This window comes from Mytilus trossulus, unplaced genomic scaffold, assembly GCF_036588685.1.
Source record: "Mytilus trossulus isolate FHL-02 unplaced genomic scaffold, PNRI_Mtr1.1.1.hap1 h1tg000373l__unscaffolded, whole genome shotgun sequence".
Taxonomy (NCBI): Eukaryota; Metazoa; Mollusca; class Bivalvia; order Mytilida; family Mytilidae; genus Mytilus; species Mytilus trossulus.
This window is the reverse complement of record NW_026963340.1, coordinates 337,901-362,014: the sequence shown is the minus strand read 5'-3', so window position 1 is coordinate 362,014 and position 24,114 is coordinate 337,901. Positions and strand designations below refer to the sequence as shown.

Here is a 24,114-nt window from a genome sequence, read left to right as displayed (position 1 = left end):
CTGGGCCCTAATAAAAACTTGTACATATCTGGTACATGCATGTACATGTATATGGAGATTTTCCTATAAATCGAATAATGAACCTTACATTTTTTCCTTTCTAATATAAAAATTGCAATAATTTCTGAATTACAGTAATTGTCCTTTGTGTTTTTATGCCAAAGTATCACACTGGCAATATTGATAACTAATTCAAAATAAAATATTTTAAAATTTTATTAGGAAACATTTAGAAGTTTGATTATAACAAAACATTAAGTCTATCACGTTTTAACAATTACAAAAATAATCTTTACAAGATTAACATGGTATAAAACATACAATTATGCAAGAAATGCTCTCCACAGCTCAATATTAGATAGCACCATATCTTAACAATCTTTTAAAGGCCACACCAAATTTTTTTCGAATGCATTCTCCTAGCAAGTCTGATTAAAGCAAGTCTGATTAATGCTCTGTATATTTTTTTATTTTGGTAAAAAAATTAAAAAAAACAATAACTTTCACCTTTTTTTGGGGCAGATATCTATTCTAGGAACAACAATTTTGTTTGGTGTGACCTCACTATAAATGTACAATAACTAAATAGGTGCATACATTTAAAAAAGCAAATGGCAGATTGACAGGAGATATGAGGAAATTATGAATGAAACATCAACCTAACAACAACAATATTCTTAAGAGATTAACATATGAAATTATTCACACCAATTATTATATACTGTGGATTCATTATTATTCGTTGGATACCAATTCTCGTGGATTTCGTGGGTACCAGTGAACCACGAATTCAAATGTTCAACGAAAAACATATTTTCAATAGGCTTTGCATACAGAGACGGACAAAACCACGAAATCAAATGTCCACGAATATGCAGGTTTTCAGCAATCAACGAAAATTGATATCCACGAAAATAAATGAATCCATAGTACATCACGTTGCTTAGATTGATTAATTCATTGTTGGTGTTTAACACCACTTACAGCACTATAAGCTTTTTAATGGTGGCCAGTTTTATTAGTGGAAAAAGGGGGAGTGCATTGTGAGATCCAGCACTCTTCAGAATAAATAATGACAATCTAAGTCAATAAATACATGAGTCAAATGTATCTGCCATGAGTGGGGTTGGAACTCACAATCTCAGTCATGCAGTGTTGATACAGTAGTCATATAGTAGCTGGAAAGCTTGGACCACTAGTCCGCCAGCAATTGTCCAAGTTGTTTTCAATACAGTATTTAGCTGTCTATAGAACACAACATCTGTTCATCCCTCCAAAATCATCATCAATTTTTTATACACAGTAATAATAGAACATTCAGTAAAATAAATTAAATAACACAAATCATGATAGAGTAGATTGTTACCCTCTTATATATGTGTTATTTATACAATATCAATAAGCTCTAAGGAGATTCTACAAAGTTTTATTATAATCCATTCAGTTTTTAGAAGATATGTTGACTATCATGACCATGTAAACAAACTTTGAGATCACTAAAAAAATCCTCTCTTACATGTATTAAAAGAGACAATTGCTAGTGAAATATTTGCATGGGAAAGTATATAAACATAATGTAATACATAAATATATGCTATACTGCTGAAATTATAAAATATATGTCTTTGGAGTCTTACATCTTAGGGCTATTCCAAAATTAAAAGCATGGGTAAAGACAGAAGCTGTTTTAAGTCCTGACCATCCATAAAATAGTTCTAAGGAAAATGCAATCATACTTTTAAATTTAAAAATTTATACAAGTTAATACCATTCCTTCTACATAAATTTTGGAACAACCCTGAAGATGTATGCGGAAAAGAACACAACTTTTACCAACAACTCACATCCTATCATAGGTAGCAGTCTATTTTTTTATGATATTCTCATTCGTTAGTGTGAAACAGCCACCTTAGCAATAGAATACTCACATGTACAGTACCAATGACTAGAGAAAGTATTGTTCATTTAAGAATATATGTAAAATAACTTTAAAATATCAACAATCAGAATACAAGTGACAATGATAATTCTAGAACATTTATTTTTTCTTTACTGTTATCCTGGTAATAGAAAACAAAGGACTGGATATTGGGTACCCATCCATGACAAAAATCAAAACACTTGTACATTATTCTTCTCAAATAGAATGTTTCATTTCATTTCAGAATTTCACTACACAAAAGTAAATTTTATTTCTCTTGCTATGTATTCATCTTTAGATTTTTTTTAAAAATCAATGGAGTATTTGGTCTTTTCATGTGACACTGATGTCTGAACTTGACTGCCTTTGCAAAGAAACAGGTGATTTCAGTCTTTCAGTTACTGATCTTCTCGATATGATCTGTGATTGAGATTTCTGACGAACAACTGCAGAAATTTCATTTTGAATACGGCAAATTTTTACAACAAACAAAAACAGCAGTAGCCCTACTACTTCAATTCCTGCTAGGAAAAAGAAATAATTGTCTAAATGGCATTTGAGTTTAATGTCAAACTTCCCGCCATTTTCTGTACACGGCAGACGACAGTTTATATTTCCACTATCATATGGTCCAAACCAATATCCCTGAAAGATGGCCATAGATGCAAATCCGATGAAGCTTCCAACTCCGGTGAACAAATAAAACAATCCCATAATGATACCTTTAGCAGACTTGGGCGCCATCAGGTAGGCAAATTCTAAAGCTGTAATGACAAAACATTTTGTTTTTTTATTATAATAAGTTATATAAGTAACAATATATCATAGTAATGGCTAAGTTCCGCAATAGCCGTTCTGGGTTTTTTTCCGTTTACGTTCCGAACATTAGAATTTAAAGATTTTCACTTCAGTTATGAGGGTCCTTCATTTCTGTACATGTATTCTTTAATTTCTTTTTTTCAATTATTCAATTATTTTGGCCCATCATTCTCTCGTCTTTCTATTTCAGCACGCCATTATTCTATACTCTTATTGTGAGCCTATTTCTCTCTAAACATAACTATACAAGAGTAACATCTATGACACAAATCAGGCAAAGTTTAACTATCATATGGGTCAAACGTCAGAGTGATAGGACTTTTGCATTTGACTCCCCATACTTATGATGCAACTGCATAACAAGTTTGGTAAGCCTAAGTCTAATGGTAAAAAAGATATGTCACTGTCAGCCATTGATTGGATGAGGCATATTGGTTTATTTGAAAATCTTGTTTTGCTAATCATTTTTGCTATTTAAAGTTTTTATCACTATATCAGAGTTTTCAACATGTTCATGATAATATGAAAAAATGCAAAATATCTTGAAAAATCAGCAATAACTACAACAAGGTGTAGACTGGCAACTGAGATTATCCTGACATGTTTGTAGATTTTGCTATCTCATGTATCTGTTATATTTTTCAAGTTAATTAGCAAAAATGAATAACAAATTGGTAAAATTTGTTGTTTAAGGGTAATAACTCATAAGAATTCGTCTGACGGCTTCGATGATCTATGTTCTTCTTTGAGCAATGTCTCTCACTTTTATCCAGGCAGGGTCTTTTGACACATTTTTTAAGTTAATGGTAGTGGCCATGTTTGGAAAAGTTGATGAACGACAATAGATGATGATGACAGTCGACAGACACCATATATAGTCGACAGACACCATATATAGTTGACAGATAAGTGATAGCTGAAGAAGTGGACATTTCATTTATCATATTCAATACAAATTGATCTGAAAAAAGACTTGTTACTGACCTGCAATTGAGGCAAATACTTCACTGAGTCCAATCAGTGCATACTGTGGTATCTGCCACAAGACTGACATCTCTGCTGCATTATATACAGTACGTCCTACAAGTATATAGGGCATATTTTGACCATTTTATATAGTTAATGCTGCAATAAGCTTGAAATTGATTTTCAAAGGAACATAAACTTAAGTTCTCCTCTATATATAACAAGCAACTTGTGAAATGCATAAGATAGAAATCAACATTATTTAAGTACACATATTCATGAATAGGACTTTGATTATATGAGTTTTGGGACATTAAGTTGAAATTTTTTTATTTTGAAAGGTTCTTATACAAATCTGATTTTCAAACACTTACAGATTTTACATTGAGAAGTTATTAACAGATGTATTGGTATTCCTTTGGCCGACTTCTATCTGATGCAGCTCATGTATTGTCTTCATTTGATTGCAGAAAATTTGTATTTCATTGATATTTTGTTATATGGTTTTGTCGGCAACCCCGCGTCACGCTTAGACCCCAATGAGACCCACTTATAATGAGCTCACAGTATGCCTGCATGTCAACAACAGAAGGTCCAAGGACACAGTTATTTTCCTTTACAAAAAATGTATTCCTTAGTGTGGACAGTGTATGAGTTCCCAATTTTTTTCATAATTTCAGGGGCGGATTCAGCCATTTAAAAAAGGGGGATTCTTACCCAGGACAAAAGGGGGGGTTTCCAACTACATGTCCCCATTCAAATGCATTGATCGTCCAAAAAAGGGATTCCAACCCCCCGAATCCCCCTCTTGGATCTGCGCCTAAATTTTATGAAAAAAAAAGTGATTTAGTCTTGTGAACAAAATTAGTATGTCTGAAGCTGTCAAACTGAATTACAAACCCCCTTAACATGCCATTGTCAATATTTTAAATTAGAACAGGTAGAAGTTTCTATAACTTTGATATTATATTCCTAATAGTAGCACACTTCACTGTAAAAATCTTTTTGAGATAAAGCAGGTAAGACTTTTTTAATTTGAATTTATTGTCTAAAAGAAACTCACTACATAACATGAATGTGTCCATAGTAGATGGATGCCCAATCTGCATTATCATTTTCTATGTTTAGTGGACCGAGAAAATGGGGTAAAAACTCTAATTTGGCATTCAAATTAGAAAGATCATATCATAGGGAACAGGTATACTAAGTTTCAAGTTGATTGGACTTCAACTTCATCAAAAACTACCTCGACCAAAAACTTTAACGTAAAGGGAAATGAACAGACGAACGAACGGACAGACAGACTAACAGACCAGAAAACATTATGCCCATAAATGGGGCATAAAAATGTGTTCTCTGGCCAGAACAATATCAAATATATCTTACCTATTTTCTGTTGAGTTGTATATCTACAGCAAGGGAGACTATCATTTTGATAAACTGACTTCAGACGATAATGTTCAACCACTCCAGCCACACAAACTGCACTGGCAGCAATCATCATCCCGAGACTTACACGTAACACAAATCCCATTGGACGTCCAGCCTTGGCTAGCCGTGGATAAATAAAACGATCAAACACTGGTATGAGAATAATGACAAATATAACGTCAAATATTGATAGCCATGCTGCAACAAGCTGAAATAAACAACAAAAATTATTGTTGACACAGAGAAATGTCTTGTCTGTGTATGAGAATAAAGACAAATATAACGTCAAATATTGATAGCCATGCTACAACTAACTGAAATAAAACAATAAAACAATTGTTGACACAGAGAAATGTCTTGTCTGTGTATGAGAATAAAGACAAATATAATGCATACCTGTCAACCTGTGCTGATGAAAATGCAGGTCATGACCTGCATTGAAGAATCAAATCTCAGGTCATAACACGTACGAACTTTTTCGAGCAGAATTTCAGTATTAATGGTACATTTTCTTATAATGTATATGTCGTGTACAAGTTGCGATTTTGTACAGGTTATAACATGTACAAAAATATTGTACATGTTATAACTTGTATGATGCAAAAATACAAGTTATAACATGTACAAAAGTACCTCATACATGTTATAACCTGTACAAAATGTTGCTTAAAAATGGTTTTAACTTGTACAAAATCGAAAATTAAGGATATGTTTCAATTATCGCAACAGATGATATTGACCTCAATGACATTTTCATAACTCTTTTATTATTCCTTCATGTTAGTGTGTATTGTCCTTTTTTGATACAGTTAATGTCCAGGGGTCGGTATTACAAAGCATTCCTAAGACCTGTCCTAAGATATATATCTTGGGACATGTCATATGATACTCTTATGACTATCTATGGACATATCTTTATTTGATGAATTATAATTGTGAGTGTCCACTTTGAAGGCAATAGTAAAATACTTTCATTCTAGTTGACACCTAAAGACATAAGAGGATATCCAGGATAGATGTTTCTACAAATAAAATTGAGAATTGAAATCGGGTACGTGTCTAACGACAATAATCATTTGTGAATTTAAATGTATATTTTACTTCTTTAAGATTGATTTTAAATTTGTACAAGTTAAAACCATTTTTAAGCAATATTTTGTACAGGTTATAACATGTATGTTGTACTTTTGTACATGTTATAACTTGTATTTTTGCATCATACAAGTTATAACATGTACAATATTTTTGTACATGTTATAACCTGTACAAAATCGCAACTTGTACACGACATATATATCAAAGATACCAACAGAACAATGCATGTAATTGTTCATTTGGTTAAGTCATTTTAAATTCTTTTAATTATTATTTTATTGCACTTTTAAAGATTTTTATATTAATTTGAGTAACACAGTCTTATGTTGTTTGCATTTTGAGATTGTAACAACACTTCGTTTTATTATTGAAATGTAATTTTACTGGTTTGACACTACTGGCTATGTATCTTTTAAATGTTCCATCCCTCAGTCTACAAGGAAATTAGATTATGATAAAATATAGTAATACAGTTAAAGGAAGTATAAATAAAAAATATAATTTTCAACTTTTTAAAAAAAATAGTATAAAGGTATAAAAATAATGATAAGTTATTTTTCAATATGTATTTGAATTTTATATTTTAATTATTAAATCTTTTTCACCCATAAAACGTAAATACAAGGAATAATTTTGAATGGTGACAAATAAGGGGAAGTAAATCTTGGTTGAAATATTTTTGTTAATTAGTGCAATTTATTTACGACCTAAAGCTAAGGTAATTGGTGTTAATTAACAGTGTGTTTGACACCAAAGCTGTCAAGTGAAGACATGCACTTAATGGGTCACTTAATTTGACAGTTTACATTGCTAGATGAACTTTCTGTTCATGGAAGAATTACGAATTTGCCGGTATTTCAATTGAATATTACTTATGAAATCAATCTCAAGGCTAAGAAATACGGGTGAAATCGGGTCATTTTCGGAATTCCCGTGTTATTTCAATGATCCGGCGGGTGATCCGGGTGATCCCTCAGAATTGTGAAAATCTGAGGTCACACCCGCAGAATACGGGTCAGTTGACAGCTATGATAATGTCAAATATTGATAGCCATGCTGCAAAAAGCTGAAATAAAAAATAAAATTACTGTTGACACAGAGAAATGTCTTGCCTGTGTGTAATTTTGATAGTATATTACAAATTTTGGAATCAAAATGGCATTATACTTTGTGTTCTTATGTCATAATACAACCCTTTCCCCAAATGTGACCTATCAAAATAGACTAACTACTGGGTATGTTCTAACATAAGTAACACAATGGGTGCCACATATAAAGCAGTATTTGCATATCCTTCTGTATAACCTGAGATCACTCCTTTGGTGGGGTTCCTGTTGCTCAGTCTAGTTTTCTATCTTGTGTACTATTGTTTGATGTTTGTCTTTTTCATTTTTGCCATGGTGTTGTCATTTATTTTAGACTTATGAGTTTGAATGTTCCTCTGGTATCATTCGTCTCATTTCAACATGTAAACTATACAAAAGTTTAAAAGTCAAGCAAACATGACTGAGAGCACACGGCAAAAACAAACCAATGCTGGAAATGAAATAATCCAATGCTTATAAAACTTAACTGCAAACAAATATAATTGACTAATCAAAAGTATTCCCCTAAACTGACCTGATCACAAACTTTTAGATATTATTGACTTTAAAATATTTACACATGCTAAATAGTTTTAATCAAAGTATAAATTCTCACTATGGTGAAGAAAAAAATTGAAATTCATGCAGGTAATGAAATTCTTCTCCAAATTGCAAAAAAAATAAATTTTCTATCATTTATATTCAACCTTTCTTTTTTCAGGTGCGCAATAAATTTAAATCAATTAGGAGTACTTTTTAAAAGAAACACCAAATTTAAAAGTATCATTTGTATACCTCCAGATATAATACAGGCTGTTAGTTGGTGATGCCTGCTAATCTATGCTGAGAGCTGGTTATACAATGAGCTGATACCTTTGGAGGTTTGCTAGGATATAAAATCAGCTGATACCTTTGGGGGTTTGCTAGGATATAAAATCAGCTGATACCTTTGGGGGTTTGCTAGGATATAAAATGAGCTGATACCTTTGGGGGTTTGCTAGGATATAAAATGAGCTGATACCTTTGGGGGTTTGCTAGGATATAAAATGAGCTGATACCTTTGGAGGTTTGATAGGATATAAAATGAGCTGATACCTTTGGGGGTTTGATAGGATATAAAATGAGCTGATACCTTTGGAGGTTTGATAGGATATAAAATGAGCTGATACCTTTGGAGGTTTGATAGGATATAAAATGAGCTGATACCTTTGGAGGTTTGATAGGATATAAAATGAGCTGATACCTTTGGAGGTTTGATAGGATATAAAATGAGCTGATACCTTTGGAGGTTTGCTAGGATATAAAATGAGCTGATACCTTTGGGGGTTTGCTAGGATATAAAATGAGCTGATACCTTTGGAGGTTTGCTAGGATATAAAATGAGCTGATACCTTTGGGAGTTTGCTAGGATATAAAATGAGCTGATACCTTTGGGGGTTTGCTAGGATATAAAATGAGCTGATACCTTTGGAGGTTTGCTAGGATATAAAATGAGCTGATACCTTTGGGGGTTTGCTAGGATATAAAATGAGCTGATACCTTTGGGGGTTTGCTAGGATATAAAATGAGCTGATACCTTTGGAGGTTTGCTAGGATATAAAGTGAGCTGATACCTTTGGAGGTTTGCTAGGATATAAAATGAGCTGATACCTTTGGAGGTTTTTTAGGATATAAAATGAGCTGATACCTTTGAAAGTTTGTTAGGATATAAAATGAGCTGATACCTTTGGAAGTTTGCTAGGATATAAAATGAGCTGATACCTTTGGGGGTTTGCTAGGATATAAAATGAGCTGATACCTTTGGAGGTTTGCTAGGATATAAAATGAGCTGATACCTTTGGAGGTTTGCTAGGATATAAAATGAGCTGATACCTTTGGAGGTTTGCTAGGATATAAAATGAACTGATACCTTTGGAGGTTTGCTAGGATATAAAATGAGCTGATACCTTTGGAGGTTTGCTAGGATATGAAATGAACTGATACCTTTGGAGGTTTGCTAGGATATAAAATGAGCTGATACCTTTGGAGGTTTGCTAGGATATAAAATGAGCTGATACCTTTGGAGGTTTGCTAGGATATAAAATGAGCTGATACCTTTGGGGGTTTGCTAGGATATAAAATGAACTGATACCTTTGGAGGTTTGCTAGGATATAAAATGAGCTGATACCTTTGGAGGTTTGCTAGGATAAAAAATGAGCTGATACCTTTGGAGGTTTGCTAGGATATAAAATGAGCTGATACCTTTGGGGGTTTGCTAGGATATAAAATGAGATGATACCTTTGGGGGTTTGCTAGGATATAAAATGAAATGATACCTTTGGGGGTTTGCTAGGATATAAAATGAACTGATACCTTTGGAGGTTTGCTAGGATATAAAATGAGATGATACCTTTGGAGGTTTGCTAGGATATAAAATGAGCTGATACCTTTGGGGGTTTGCTAGGATATAAAATGAGATGATACCTTTGGAGGTTTGCTAGGATAAAAAATGAGCTGATACCTTTGGGGGTTTGCTAGGATATAAAATGAACTGATACCTTTGGAGGTTTGCTAGGATATAAAATGAGCTGATACCTTTGGAGGTTTGCTAGGATATAAAATGAGCTGATACCTTTGGGGGTTTGCTAGGATATAAAATGAGATGATACCTTTGGAGGTTTGCTAGGATATAAAGTGAGCTGATACCTTTGGGAGTTTGCTAGGATATAAAATGAGCTGATACCTTTGGAGGTTTGCTAGGATATAAAATGAGCTGATACCTTTTGGGGTTTGCTAGGATATAAAATGAGATGATACCTTTGGGGGTTTGCTAGGATATAAAATGAGCTGATACCTTTGGAGGTTTGCTAGGATAAAAAATGAGCTGATACCTTTGGGGGTTTGCTAGGATATAAAATGAGCTGATACCTTTGGAGGTTTGCTAGGATATAAAATGAGCTGATACCTTTGGAGGTTTGCTAGGATATAAAATGAGCTGATACCTTTGGAGGTTTGCTAGGATATAAAATGAGCTGATACCTTTGGAGGTTTGCTAGGATATAAAATGAGCTGATACCTTTGGAGGTTTGCTAGGATATAAAATGAGCTGATACCTTTGGAGGTTTGCTAGGATATAAAATGAGCTGATACCTTTGGGGGTTTGCTAGGATATAAAATGAGATGATACCTTTGGAGGTTTGCTAAGATATAAAATGAGATGATACCTTTGGAGGTTTGCTAGGATATAAAATGAGATGATACCTTTGGAGGTTTGCTAGGATATAAAGTGAGCTGATACCTTTGGGAGTTTGCTAGGATATAAAATGAGCTGATACCTTTGGGAGTTTGCTAGGATATAAAATGAGCTGATACCTTTGGAGGTTTGCTAGGATATAAAATGAGCTGATACCTTTGGGGGTTTGCTAGGATATAAAATGAACTGATACCTTTGGAGGTTTGCTAGGATATAAAATGAGCTGATACCTTTGGAGGTTTGCTAGGATATAAAATGAGCTGATACCTTTGGAGGTTTGCTAGGATATAAAATGAGCTGATACCTTTGGAGGTTTGCTAGGATATAAAATGAGCTGATACCTTTGGAGGTTTGCTAGGATATAAAATGAGCTGATACCTTTGGGAGTTTGCTAGGATATAAAATGAGCTGATACCTTTGGGGGTTTGCTAGGATATAAAATGAGCTGATACCTTTGGGGGTTTGCTAGGATATAAAATGAGCTGATACCTTTGGAGGTTTGCTAGGATATAAAATGAGCTGATACCTTTGGGGGTTTGCTAGGATATAATATGAGCTGATACCTTTGGAGGTTTGCTAGGATATAAAATGAACTGATACCTTTGGGGGTTTGCTAGGATATAAAATGAGCTGATACCTTTGGAGGTTTGCTGGGATATAAGATGAACTGATACCTTTGGAGGTTTTTTAGGATATAAGATGAGCTGATACCTTTGGGGGTTTGCTAGGATATAAGATGAGCTGATACCTTTGGGGGTTTGCTAGGATATAAAATGAGCTGATACCTTTGGGGGTTTGCTAGGATATAAAATGAGCTGATACCTTTGGAGGTTTGCTAGGATATAAAATGAGCTGATACCTTTGGGGGTTTGCTAGGATATAAAATGAGCTGATACCTTTGGGGGTTTGCTAGGATATAAAATGAGCTGATACCTTTGGAGGTTTGCTAGGATATAAAATGAGCTGATACCTTTGGGGTTTGCTAGGATATAAAATGAGCTGATACCTTTGGAGGTTTGATAGGATATAAAATGAGCTGATACCTTTGGAGGTTTGCTAGGATATAAAATGAGTTGATACCTTTGGAGGTTTGCTAGGATATAAAATGAGCTGATACCTTTGGGGTTTGCTAGGATATGAAATGAGCTGATACCTTTGGGGGTTTGCTAGGATATAAAATGAGCTGATACCTTTGGGGGTTTGCTAGGATATAAAATGAGATGATACCTTTGGGGGTTTGCTAGGATATAAAATGAACTGATACCTTTGGAGGTTTGCTAGGATATAAAATGAGCTGATACCTTTGGAGGTTTGCTAGGATATAAAATGAGCTGATACCTTTGGAGGTTTGCTAGGATATAAAATGAGCTGATACCTTTGGGAGTTTGCTAGGATATAAAATGAGCTGATACCTTTGGAGGTTTGCTAGGATATAAAATGAGCTGATACCTTTGGGAGTTTGCTAGGATATAAAATGAGCTGATACCTTTGGAGGTTTGCTAGGATATAAAATGAGCTGATACCTTTGGGGGTTTGATAGGATATAAAATGAGCTGATACCTTTGGAGGTTTGCTAGGATATAAAATGAGCTGATACCTTTGGGGGTTTGCTAGGATATAAAATGAGCTGATACCTTTGGGGGTTTGCTAGGATATAAAATGAGCTGATACCTTTGGAGGTTTGCTAGGATATAAAATGAACTGATACCTTTGGGGGTTTGCTAGGATATAAGAAGAGCTGATACCTTTGGAGGTTTGCTAGGATATAAGATGAACTGATACCTTTGGAGGTTTGCTAGGATATAAAATGAGCTGATACCTTTGGAGGTTTTTTAGGATATAAAATGAGCTGATACCTTTGAAAGTTTGTTAGGATATAAAATGAGCTGATACCTTTGGAAGTTTGCTAGGATATAAAATGAGCTGATACCTTTGGGGGTTTGCTAGGATATAAAATGAGCTGATACCTTTGGAGGTTTGCTAGGATATAAAATGAGCTGATACCTTTGGGGGTTTGCTAGGATATAAAATGAGCTGATACCTTTGGAGGTTTGCTAGGATATAAAATGAGCTGATACCTTTGGGGGTTTGCTAGGATATAAAATGAGCTGATACCTTTGGGGGTTTGCTAGGATATAAAATGAGCTGATACCTTTGGAGGTTTGCTAGGATATAAAATGAGCTGATACCTTTGGGGTTTGCTAAAATATATAAAATGAGCTGATACCTTTGGAGGTTTGATAGGATATAAAATGAGCTGATACCTTTGGAGGTTTGCTAGGATATAAAATGAGCTGATACCTTTGGGGGTTTGCTAGGATATGAAATGAGCTGATACCTTTGGGGGTTTGCTAGGATATAAAACGAGCTGATACCTTTGGGGGTTTGCTAGGATATAAAATGAGCTGATACCTTTGGAGGTTTGCTAGGATATAAAATGAGCTGATACCTTTGGAGGTTTGCTAGGATATAAAATGAGCTGATACCTTTGGGGGTTTGCTAGGATATAAAATGAGCTGATACCTTTGGAGGTTTGCTAGGATATAAAATGAACTGATACCTTTGGGGGTTTGCTAGGATATAAAATGAGCTGATACCTTTGGAGGTTTGCTAGGATATGAAATGAGCTGATACCTTTGGGGGTTTGCTAGGATATAAAATGAGCTGATACCTTTGGAGGTTTGTTAGGATATAAAATGAACTGATACCTTTGGAGGTTTGCTAGGATATAAAATGAGCTGATACCTTTGGAGGTTTGATAGGATATAAAATGAGCTGATACCTTTGGAGGTTTGCTAGTGATGTGATCTGGGTCATCATTTCCTGTGGAATTCTGGGGGTTACAGTCAACTGTTACATTGGCACTTTCTACTGGTAAGTTCAAATTCATATGAAGTCCTTGTAGCAGGAAAGTTGTCTCCATCTGCAAGGGAGAAAAATAGAATTGAGGTTCTAATTGAATTTTATAAAATTGTAATTGAGGGTCTAAATGTAATTTATTATACCAATATCTGAATTATACAGTCCTTAGTAACAAAGTCAGGTATTACTTAATGTAATGATTAAATCCTTAGACAACCTCGATAAATCAATGCATTCACATCTTTAAAAGTCATTAGTGTTATATTACCATAATTACGGAGAGAAAAAACCCAGAAATATATGATTATCATGTTACCAAAAAAAAAAGGTATCAAGACATTTTAACATTCTCACTACATTGAAGACCCATTGGTGGTCTTTGGCTGTTGTCTGCTCTATGGTCAGGTTGTTGTCGCTTTGACACATTCATCATTTCCTTTCTCAATTTTATTTTAACAGAATATCTTGTAAGTAAATTTTCCAATAACTCTTATTTTGCACCTAATTCTGATGATTTTATTTCATATGTAAATACTTTTGATTATGAAATGTTGTTTGTTTAGCAGGTATATAATTCATTTGGTAATTCAATAGGAGTGCAATGTTTGGTAAAAGTACAATGTTTTATAACAATTTACTATCTGATAGTTTAATCAAATCAAGCTTGTTTAAACAAGATTACAGTTATATCCTGTATGGTCATCAAGTGGATAAGAATAAAATATCTTGCCATGATGTATAATTAATGATCGATTGGTTATGTTAGATACCACTTTCTTCACATTATGCTGTATCATTTGTCTTAAAAAATATTCTGATCCCCACTATAATGAAAAAAATATACTGTTGTCAAGCAGATGACAAAATATCATAAAATATATTTGAATCCAGATTAACCCTACATTGTATATACCTAATAGTGTTATATATTTTGAAACTTGTAAAATTACTTTTTGCAGTATTGATAATTGAAATGTTGGAATTGGCAAATGATTTGGTGTGATACTGTTGTTGCTGAAATAGTATACGTTATGTTTAAGGGCCAGCTGAAGACCACTTCCAGATGCAGGATTTTCACGCTGTGTTGAAGATCTTTTTTATGGCCTCGGGTAGTTTTCTGCCCTTTGGTCTGGTTGTTGTTTCTTTGACACAATCTATGTTTCCATTCTGAATTTTTTTCACTTTGTTTTCATATTTTTCATTTCATGTGCATGAATCATTTGTGTGAAATGTTTTCGGGGTAGGTAGACTTTTGAATACAGTATATATATATAAATACTAGATGTCCTGGGAAAAGTGAAGAATTTCTATATTATCATACACCTGATATTCAACATTGACAAATGCAAGTAGAATTTCCATATGGATTCTAGATAAAATCTTATAAAATGTATGTCACTCCTACCTGAAAGTAAACCATCCAGTATGGAACCATGGTGAGGAACACACATATAATTTTGAGGACCTTTTTAACCTCATTTACAGTTCCCTCCTGAAAGTTTCCTCCATATCGATACATAGCAAAGTCCAAACATGATGAAGGCTGCTCAATGGCATCGTCACCTAAACTGTAAAACAATATTGTTCTCTCTAGAAATATCCATTTTTAAAATGTTGCTATTAACTATAATATACAGTGGCTGATCCAGAATTTTTGCCAATTGGGACAACTGACTCCCTAAGAGGGGGCCCACTCCAGTCAGGCTTCAGTGATTCCCTATATAATCAACCACTTTTTTTCCCAGAATAGAGGGGCCCCCTTCTAAATCTACCTCTGATGTATTTGATGTTCCTAATTAGGACAAAATCACAAATATTCAGGTATGGTTGCTGTATATTTCAATAATGTTTAAAATATTTTAAAAGTTTGACTTAATTCTGCAGTTTTGCAATTATATAAACAATCAATAGTATAATGTTATATAAGGGGTTAATATCTGATAAGTTACTCAAATAAAGTTTGTTTGATAAATGTCTAACCTCTATATATATATATACATAATACAGATATAGAGTATTCAAATGTTTATTACCTGGATAAAATTTCGTCAAACGGAGAAAATAACCTTAATTTAAGAGTTGATTGTTTGTTTGTTTGTTATGACAGGTCATCCACATCAACAAGAGAAAAGAGATATGGGGTGAATGTAGATGAGACATTGATCCTTAAAAGCATTTGTTTCAATTTTTCAAATCACCAAAGAGAGAGGGAAAGGGGGAGGGGTCCAAATTTAAAATGCTATTGAGTTACAGATTTTATTTTAAGAGCTAGTACATTTACTTTAATTACTATCTAACTGTGTTCTTTTTCTTTCATACATGAGAGGTTAAAAGCAACTTCACTAGCACTGTCGTTGTGAAATTTGGGTAATTATTAGCAGAATGTTCAATGTAGAGTAATGGATACACTTACCTTGAGTTAGGTTTCCGTCTCCAGCAACATTTGGTACATGCTTCACATAAGACTGTGAATATATTCTTAAACACACTGCCTGTTCTTGGTCTGTACACATAACTACAGGAACCTATTACAAACATAAAATAAATATGTTTTAAGACACATTGAAGCATCAATCTGAATTTAGTTTCCAAGGTTTGTGTATTTTAACTTTTTGTATATGTCGAAAGTCATTTTTTTTGTATAACATTTACTTTGTTATTTTTTGCAATAATGTTCAAATAGTGTATATGGTGTAGCAGTGTAGAATCCACTGCTATCTTATTTAATCAAGCATGATATACATGTAAAAACGAAATGGAGAGTGAAATGACATCATTTGATTGTAGATCAACATAGGTCTTAAGTAGAGTAGACAGACAGGACAGTCATTAATGACTAAGATCTTCATTTTGTTCATTTTTTATAGCTGTAACAGTTTCAGTTTCTTTCTTTCTTCTTTAATTTTGCCGAATTTGCCAACACATAAAAGAGGTAAAATGTCATTAAAGGACAATAATTCCTGTTAGGAGTCAACTTGACAATTTCAGAAAGTCAACCTTTTTAATATAGATATCGTTTTGCTCCTCCTTTATTCTGTAATGGAAATAACTCATATACAAGATATAAGAGTCAATTGAAAATTTCATCATGCTGATATACAATATATTTGCAGATCTAATTTCTGTAATCGTTTTTTCTGCTTACATGTTTTTTTTTAATTTTTAACATGAATTATTTACATAATTTATGTAATTTTAGCCAAAACTAGATTTCATTGAGATGGGAGCCATCTCTTTGGGCCCCGCTGTCAATAATGTGGGGTAAATAAGTTGTATGGATAATCTGATATGAAGCATTATTTGGAAGTTATTACATAGTCTCACATGTGATTTTAATCTAAGATTTTAAGTTAAAACTGATAAATATTCTCAACTTACTTTCATAGTATAATAGTGATATGACTGCATGATGTGAACTCATTGTTGACTACTCTAAGGTGACTTCTGGATATATGGATTGATGTTTGAACAATGTTTAAAGATGCTGCCCAATTGATATTTGTCACATATTTTTAGAATTATGCCTTCAATATATTATGACCCACCAAGTATAAAGTATGAAATATTAACGGTTCTCGAGAGGTAAAGCGGACACAATTTGTTAAGAACAACGAACGGATGGACAGACCAACGGACTGACCTTTGACCTAGGATGCATACATTATGACACATTTAATATATATGTTAAGTTGAAAATGTTTGTCAGGTATAAAGTATGAAATAATAACAGCTGTCCTCTCAAAATATAGTGTGGATCAAATTTGTTAGCGATGGACAGACCAACAGACAGACAGACCTTTGACCTAGGAAGTGGTACATACATCATGACACACCCTCTGGTGTTGGTTAAAATGGATGTCAAGTATAATATTTGAAATCATAATGGTTCTCAAGATATAGAGCGGACACAATCTTCACAACAGAACACAGGGTTGTCAACTGAAACCAAAGTTTTTTTGACGTTGACCTTTGACCTAGGAAGTTGTACATACATCATGACACGCCCTCTGGTGGTGGTTAAAATGGATGACAAGTATAAACTTTGAAATCATAACGGTTATCTAGATATGGAGCGGACACGATCTTCACCACAGGACACTGGGTTGTCAACTGAAACCAAAGGTTTTGACCTTGACCTTTGACCTAGGAAGTTGTACATACATCATGACACACCCTTGGGTGTTGGTTAATAATCATGTTAAGTATTAAGTATAAAATCATAACGGTTATCTAGATATGGAGCGGACACGATCTTCACCAAAGAACACAGGGTTGTCAACTGAAACCAAAGTTTTTGACCTTGACCTTTGACCTAGGAAGTTGTACATACATCATGACACACCCTCTGGTGGTGGTTAATATACATGTAAAGTATAAAGTATGAAATCATTATGGTTCTCTAGATATGGAGCGGACACGAAAGTGTTACGGACGGACGGACAGACGGACGGACAGACGGACGGACGGACGGACGGACAGACTGATCACTATAGGGCGACCCGCCTTTTCGGCGGGGCCCTAATTACACCAAAAATGTTAAAATCACCAATAAAGGCATTGGTCTGTCTACAACATTATTTATGTATGTGTCTGTCCCAAGTCAGGAGCCTGTAATTCAGTGGTTATTGTTTATTTGTGTGTTACATATTTGTTTTTTTACAAACGAAAGTGAACCAACGCCTGTTGAGTCTGTAGTACGGTGAAGTCCTTAAAGTGGATAACCGAGGGTATGCAGGGTCGTTATGATGAAAAAAAACATAAAATGTAGAGAGTCTTATAAACACAACACTTTAGGGACTGCTGCAGAAATTTATTGATTGACATGTTTCGGTGCCTAGGGCACCGTCATCAGGATAAAAACAATACATAAAATCATGTTGAAGTACAAAATCGGGTTGTTAAAATTTAAAATTTAAAAAGTAGGGCAAACGGACTCTCTGGGCGAACGAACTCAGGGCGAACGTACCCAGGGCGAACATTCCCGATACCGAGATATAACCACTTTTACAGATTATTACTGGCCATTCCCGATAGTTTGATGAACGAACACATAGTTAAAATTCAACATAGACCAGTGATATTTATACCTTGTCCTTTACTCTTGGCGACCGAAACATTTTACAGCATTCCTGACGCGATTGGAAGCAGTACCTCTGGCCAAGGGAAGCCAGTCGAAATGGTACGGGATTGCTGATAATATGTCGTCTATTTTGGGGAAGAAAGTTAACAGAACATTCAGACCACACAACCTATACAGTCTATACACAACCTGACAACTTATTGTATTATTCTTTCCACGATGCAAGAGGACAAACACATGTTGGCAGAATAATTATAACAAACATTTTCACAACAAAAACATTTTATTTTATTTTAATTTCTTTTTATATATAGTTTATTTACATACTAACAATGAACTTTCACTTTCACTTTCAGTACGTTGCTATTAATAACGTTACTTACCATTGTAACATTGTGACGTTTAAATTTTAACAGCCCGATTTTGTACTTCAACATGATTTTATGTATTGTTTTTATCCTGATGATGGTGCCCTAGGCACCGAAACATGTCGATCAATAAATTTCTGCAGCAGTCCCTAAAGTGTTGTTGTTATAAGACTTCTCTACACTTTATATTTGATTTTTGTTCATTTTTTTTATGTAAATAAGTCCGATAGTTTTCTTGTTTGATTTGTTTTACATTGTCTTATCAGGGCCTTTTATAAATGACTATGCGGTATGGGCTTTGCTCATTGTTGAAGACCGTACAGTGATCTATAGTTGCTAATGTCTGTGTCATTTTGGTCTTTTGTGGATAGTTGTCTCATTGGAAATCATACCACATCTTCTTTTTTATATTAACTCCTGTAAGGAGTTTTCTTAAAATGAAGACAAAGTTGACTTATTTGTAGATGCTGATGATGTCAATCAAAATGTCAATAAAATAAACAACAACAAAAACACTTTCATCTGTTTGAAAATTTTCAGCTAATTGAGTTTACAATATGAATATTGTGGTAACATTTTTTACCCCAGCCCTGGCATTTATTTTCATGGAAACCAACAATTTTTATTTTCAAGAATATTCAAGTCTGCATTTAAGCCTATAAAACAATTGTTTATTTTACAATTGACATTTAAATTTGTGGTTTACCTTTACCCACAAAATCTACAAAAATTAGTTTCTGAGGATTCATATTGAATGATTGAATCTACAGCAGGTAAACTTGGATGTATTGAGCTCTAACAGTATGGTGTTATAATTACCACAAAGGAATACAACAGCTGCCACACCCAGACAAATCAATGCTGACAAGTATCCATCATAAAAACTGTCGTGTTGCTGTACGTATGTAATAACTAACAATGCCACTAGTGTTCCAACATTAACACACCAATAATACCAATTGAAAAAGGTCAAATTAGCTTGCTGACTTTCACCTTTAACCTGAAACAATAAAATTATAAAAATAATTATAAAAAAAATATAAAAACCCGCTAAAGTATAACTGTGTAAGGTTAACAGAAAGTTGTTGTCTGTTGAATCTGAAAACGCATCTGTTTACATGGTATAGCTGAGTCATAATGATATAAACCCTGAAATCCAATTGCAGAAATCCTTGTAAATCATGTAAATGCGTTATGTACAAAATGATGTAGTTCATGACAAAGATCATGTGACCAAAAAAAATTAACCATAGAACAGATTGATGGACTAACGGATAAGTTGATGGATGGACAAATAGATGTAAAATAGTATGCCCCACTATTTTTAAGCGAGGGTATAAGCATGATAAGCGTAATAAGAATAGATGACTCATATACACAGAAGTCAAATTTCTGAAATCCTTTAATGTAGTTCCTGAGAAAAGTGTCAGAAACGAAAAATATTTATGGGCTGGAAGGACAGATGGATGGACTGTCATGACTGTAGGACTGACAGATGGATAAATGGACTGACAGAGGATAAACAGTAGAGCCTGATTTTTTTAAACCAGGGGTATAATTGTAATATTGAGTTGAATATTTATCATGTTTATCAGTGGAACCTTTTCAAGCTTTTAGGACTTTACAAAACTGTTCCCATAATTCTACATATACTGACCCAAAAACAACTTTAAAGAATGCTTTTAAAACTTCAAATTACTCAAGAGTTTTCTCTTATTAAACATACATGTATACATGTATAACATGTATGAAATAAGCATGATAAGTGCTAGTTAACTTGTGATTTCCACTTATGTTGTTTCCTTATTCATGTTATTTATTATTATTATACATGTTATATGATGAGAAATTTTTTAGTTTGCCGAGAAGGGTTATAAATTTAAAATGTAATATGACTGTCACAACTTACATGTGTACTATGTTGATCATCCCCCCCCCCAAAAAAAATAAAAAAAATAAACTAAGGCCATTATTGCTAAAATGATAAAAGTTTTGACTTCTTGGAAAGAAAAATATATATAAAAAACAAAAAAAAACAAAAAAAAAGTATATGTGTTTTTGAAATGTAGAGAATCCATTTTCAAATTTATAGGGTTTAAAAGTCTAATTTTATGTCACAATCTGATAAAAACATGTTTTCTACCAGCATGACCAGTATTGTCTGACATGCCTGAGAGGGTGGTAAAGGGTTATTTTCGTGCAACGTGTTTTGTCATTTTTTTTTCATGAGCAGCCATGAAAAAAAGATTCGCTATTCACCCTGTTTTGTTTCAATAAATTTGTAAAAATATCAACATGCAAGAAAATTTTACAAGTTTGTTCAACCAGAAATCGCAATTTTTATTTCACGTTCTTTCATGCTGATAGCACACACCCAACCCCTTTTTACCCTACTCATCTGATATTATACACAAAATACATGTAAACTATAATACTTGAAGTATAAATTTAACTTAACTTTAAAAGTATGACAGGATATAAATTTAATTCAAAAAGATTTTAAAACATTTAGGTAAAAATTTCTTAAATATTATGTAATGCTTATACCTGATCAGCTCCAAAAGGAGCAATATTTGATCTGAAAGGGCCACTTCCAATAGCAATTAGAGTCAATATTCCAAACATCAAGCCAGAACAACTTTCATCAAATGGTGACTTCTGGTGGTTTTGAATGTCCATTAATCCATGTGTTATATTATACATGTTATAATAAGGCTCCGGAGGATTACAAAGTAAATACCGATCTGGTTTAGAAAGTTTCATTTGTGATAACGACAGTAAAAGATAACCAACCACGTACAGGAGCAAGGACAATAGCAGACTTTTGAATCTGCCCAACAGAGTGTCTGCAATTAAACCTCCAAAAAATGACATCAAATACGAGATTCCAAAAAAATATAATAAAGCATACATAGCGTTGTAAGATGTCCAATCATATGGGTTTGTGTTTAAAAACAACACAAGATTTCCTGCTAAGCTATAGAAAGCTATTCTTTCCAATGTTATTGTCAAGAGAACGGCACCCTCGGCTACTTTCACTTTACATCCTGGTCCATTCGCAGATTGACTAGAATCTTTGTTTCTCCCCGATATAAGGCTTGCATTTTCATCCATAGTTGGTGACAGTCTGCTTCAAACACCTAATTCCATAAAAATATTAATAATCAACTGTTTACACTTAAATTGATAAGCAAATATTTGTTTAATACGATAGTTTTTGATAAACATTTGCACAAATTGATAACCAACTTTTGTCCACCATTTTGAACATCTATTAATAGTCATGTGATTTATGTCACGTGCTATTCTTTCTAAATATGGGTGAAAATCCTGACAGGAACAAGAAAAAAGTTCACGCATTTGTGAAAAGTTGTACATTAGTTTACATGTACGCAAAAACTTATATATTATTCCAAATGTAAAACCATCAAGATAACAAATAAAAACATGTTTCCAAGTGTCAAGTTATTATTAAAAGTCATTCAAACAGGGACAATTTATGACGGGGAGGACAGGGGTAAGGGAGACAGGGAGAAAGGGGGTAGGAGAAAGGAGAAAAGGTTGGAGAAACAAATAAAATATGAAAAAAAACAATATTTCTCTTTTTTTCCGGTAAATTAAAAAAAATAAAATAAGGAGAAGAGGGTAGGAGAAAGGAGAAGAGGGGTAGAAGAAAGGAGAAGAGGGTGGGAGAAGGGAGAAGGGTACCCCCTGTCCTCCCCCTCGTTTATAGAAAGTCCCTGTGCCTTTCTATAGTATAGAAAGTATAGATAGTCCCTGTACAATAGTTCTTTATGCATGTTTAATGTCAAACTAATTATAAATAGATATAGGAAGATGTGGTGTGAGTGCCAATGAGACAACTCTCCATCCAAACAACAATTCAAAAATTAAACCATTATAGGTTAAAGTACGGCCTTCATGTTGTTTTTATTTAGAGACACACATATATGCATATGTCTTCGATTTAATATATTATTTTTATATCCTGAAAGTTGTCTTAAGTATCAGAAGAACGAAGATATTTTTTTTCCAATTATGTTAGGCCCCAAAGGGCATATACATTACAACATCAATAATTTTCATAATACAACTTTTTTGGGGCTGATCAATGCATTTGAATGGGGACATTTAGTTGGACCCCCCCCCCCTCTTTTTGTTAAATGGCTGGATCCGCCCTCAGGATCCGCCCCTGAATACAACAAACAATGATGTATATGAAAAATAATTAATGAGAACTATTAAAGTTCTTAAAAGAATATGTTAGATAAAGAATCTATAATATGTGGGGTTTTAATGCATTTTAATGCAAGTGTGGTTGATGTTCGTTGATATAGATAGTTTATAAATAAGATCATTTATATTCGTTGTTTAATATGGTTGGACAAATCATAACATTGAAAAAAAGGTACTTGGGGGCAGGACTATTTTTTTTCTTTTTTTTTATATTTTACTGTAAAACACGAAAAAATCCGGGGGGGGGGGGGGGGGGGAGAGAGAGAGAGAAATCCTGAAAATAAAAAACATTCCCGTAAAAAAAATCGCTATTAGCTGTTAATGGTCAGCCAGAACTCTGTTACAACTGATTTATATAAAATCAGTCGGGTAGATCCTGGACCAATTCAGTATATCTTATTATCTTCCTTGTATAGTATATATCTATAGTTATCTAGAATTAGTTATCTCAATGTATAATAATGATTTTATTATACTTACTTTTTCAGCTTTTATTTTTGCACTTTTAAAGAAACTCACACGTGTTAGTAATTTATAGAATGTGTTTTCTAGAAAAGAATCCCAGAGCTATTCAAGTCTGTGTTCTTTTTAATACAAAAGGTGGTTCACTGAAGCGGTTATACCTGCAGGTTTCCCATGGTTCTAATTTGATTTAATTATTTGAGAATACGACATCTGTTTATAAGTATTCAGATGGTACCAGAGTAGGTATAAAACTAGTTCCTTCCTGAGTCCCTCTATCACAACCTATCTTCTTACCATGAGCCATATGATGGGTGCCAATGTAGGATCAGGATCTACTAGCCCTTCCTGGGAGATCACTTGATATTGCACACAGTTTTTTTGGTGGCCGGATCATGAAGCCCAGTCATAGAGTTTATCAGGAGTTTGCATTTTCGTCGTCTTTCTTTTTCAGGCATGGCCTTGTCTGTTTATCTTCGATTACTGATTTTTTAGTTTCCTCTAGCTAATTTCCATCACTATTTTAGTACCTGTAAATTGAATTTCTTTGTTTTCT

At 33.7% G+C, this 24,114-nt stretch overlaps 1 protein-coding gene across 3 annotated transcripts; it reads right to left on the bottom strand.

The window, feature by feature from the left end:
- Window positions 1–198: 198 nt before the first annotated feature.
- Window positions 199–24,114, bottom strand: LOC134701988 (solute carrier family 15 member 4-like). 3 transcript variants are annotated; one of them, XM_063563099.1, is made up of 9 exons: window positions 23,856–24,114; window positions 21,408–22,000; window positions 19,680–19,860; window positions 15,826–15,937; window positions 14,818–14,980; window positions 13,333–13,473; window positions 5,093–5,345; window positions 3,725–3,820; window positions 199–2,685 (listed from the first exon to the last, which is right to left on the bottom strand). In XM_063563099.1, the coding sequence occupies exons 2-9, from the start codon at window positions 21,972–21,974 to the stop codon at window positions 2,255–2,257; spliced, it is 1,944 nt and encodes a 647-aa protein (XP_063419169.1). In that variant the 5' UTR covers window positions 21,975–22,000; window positions 23,856–24,114; the 3' UTR covers window positions 199–2,254. The 3 variants fall into 3 exon arrangements, with proteins under 3 accessions (XP_063419169.1, XP_063419168.1, XP_063419170.1); XM_063563098.1 differs by lacking the exon at window positions 23,856–24,114 and adding an exon at window positions 23,577–23,840; XM_063563100.1 differs by lacking the exon at window positions 23,856–24,114 and adding an exon at window positions 22,110–22,133.

Bases quoted from the DNA above. Each gene is read 5' to 3' on its own strand.
- LOC134701988 (XM_063563099.1), bottom strand. From the start codon at position 21,974: ATGGATGAAAATGCAAGCCTTATATCGGGGAGAAACAAAGATTCTAGT. The intron at 15,938-19,679 runs GTAATTATAACA...TGTTTGTAATAG, and splicing joins AGCTGTTGTATTCCTTTGTG to GTTCCTGTAGTTATGTGTAC. The intron at 2,686-3,724 runs GTCAGTAACAAG...TTGTCATTACAG, and splicing joins AGTATTTGCCTCAATTGCAG to CTTTAGAATTTGCCTACCTG.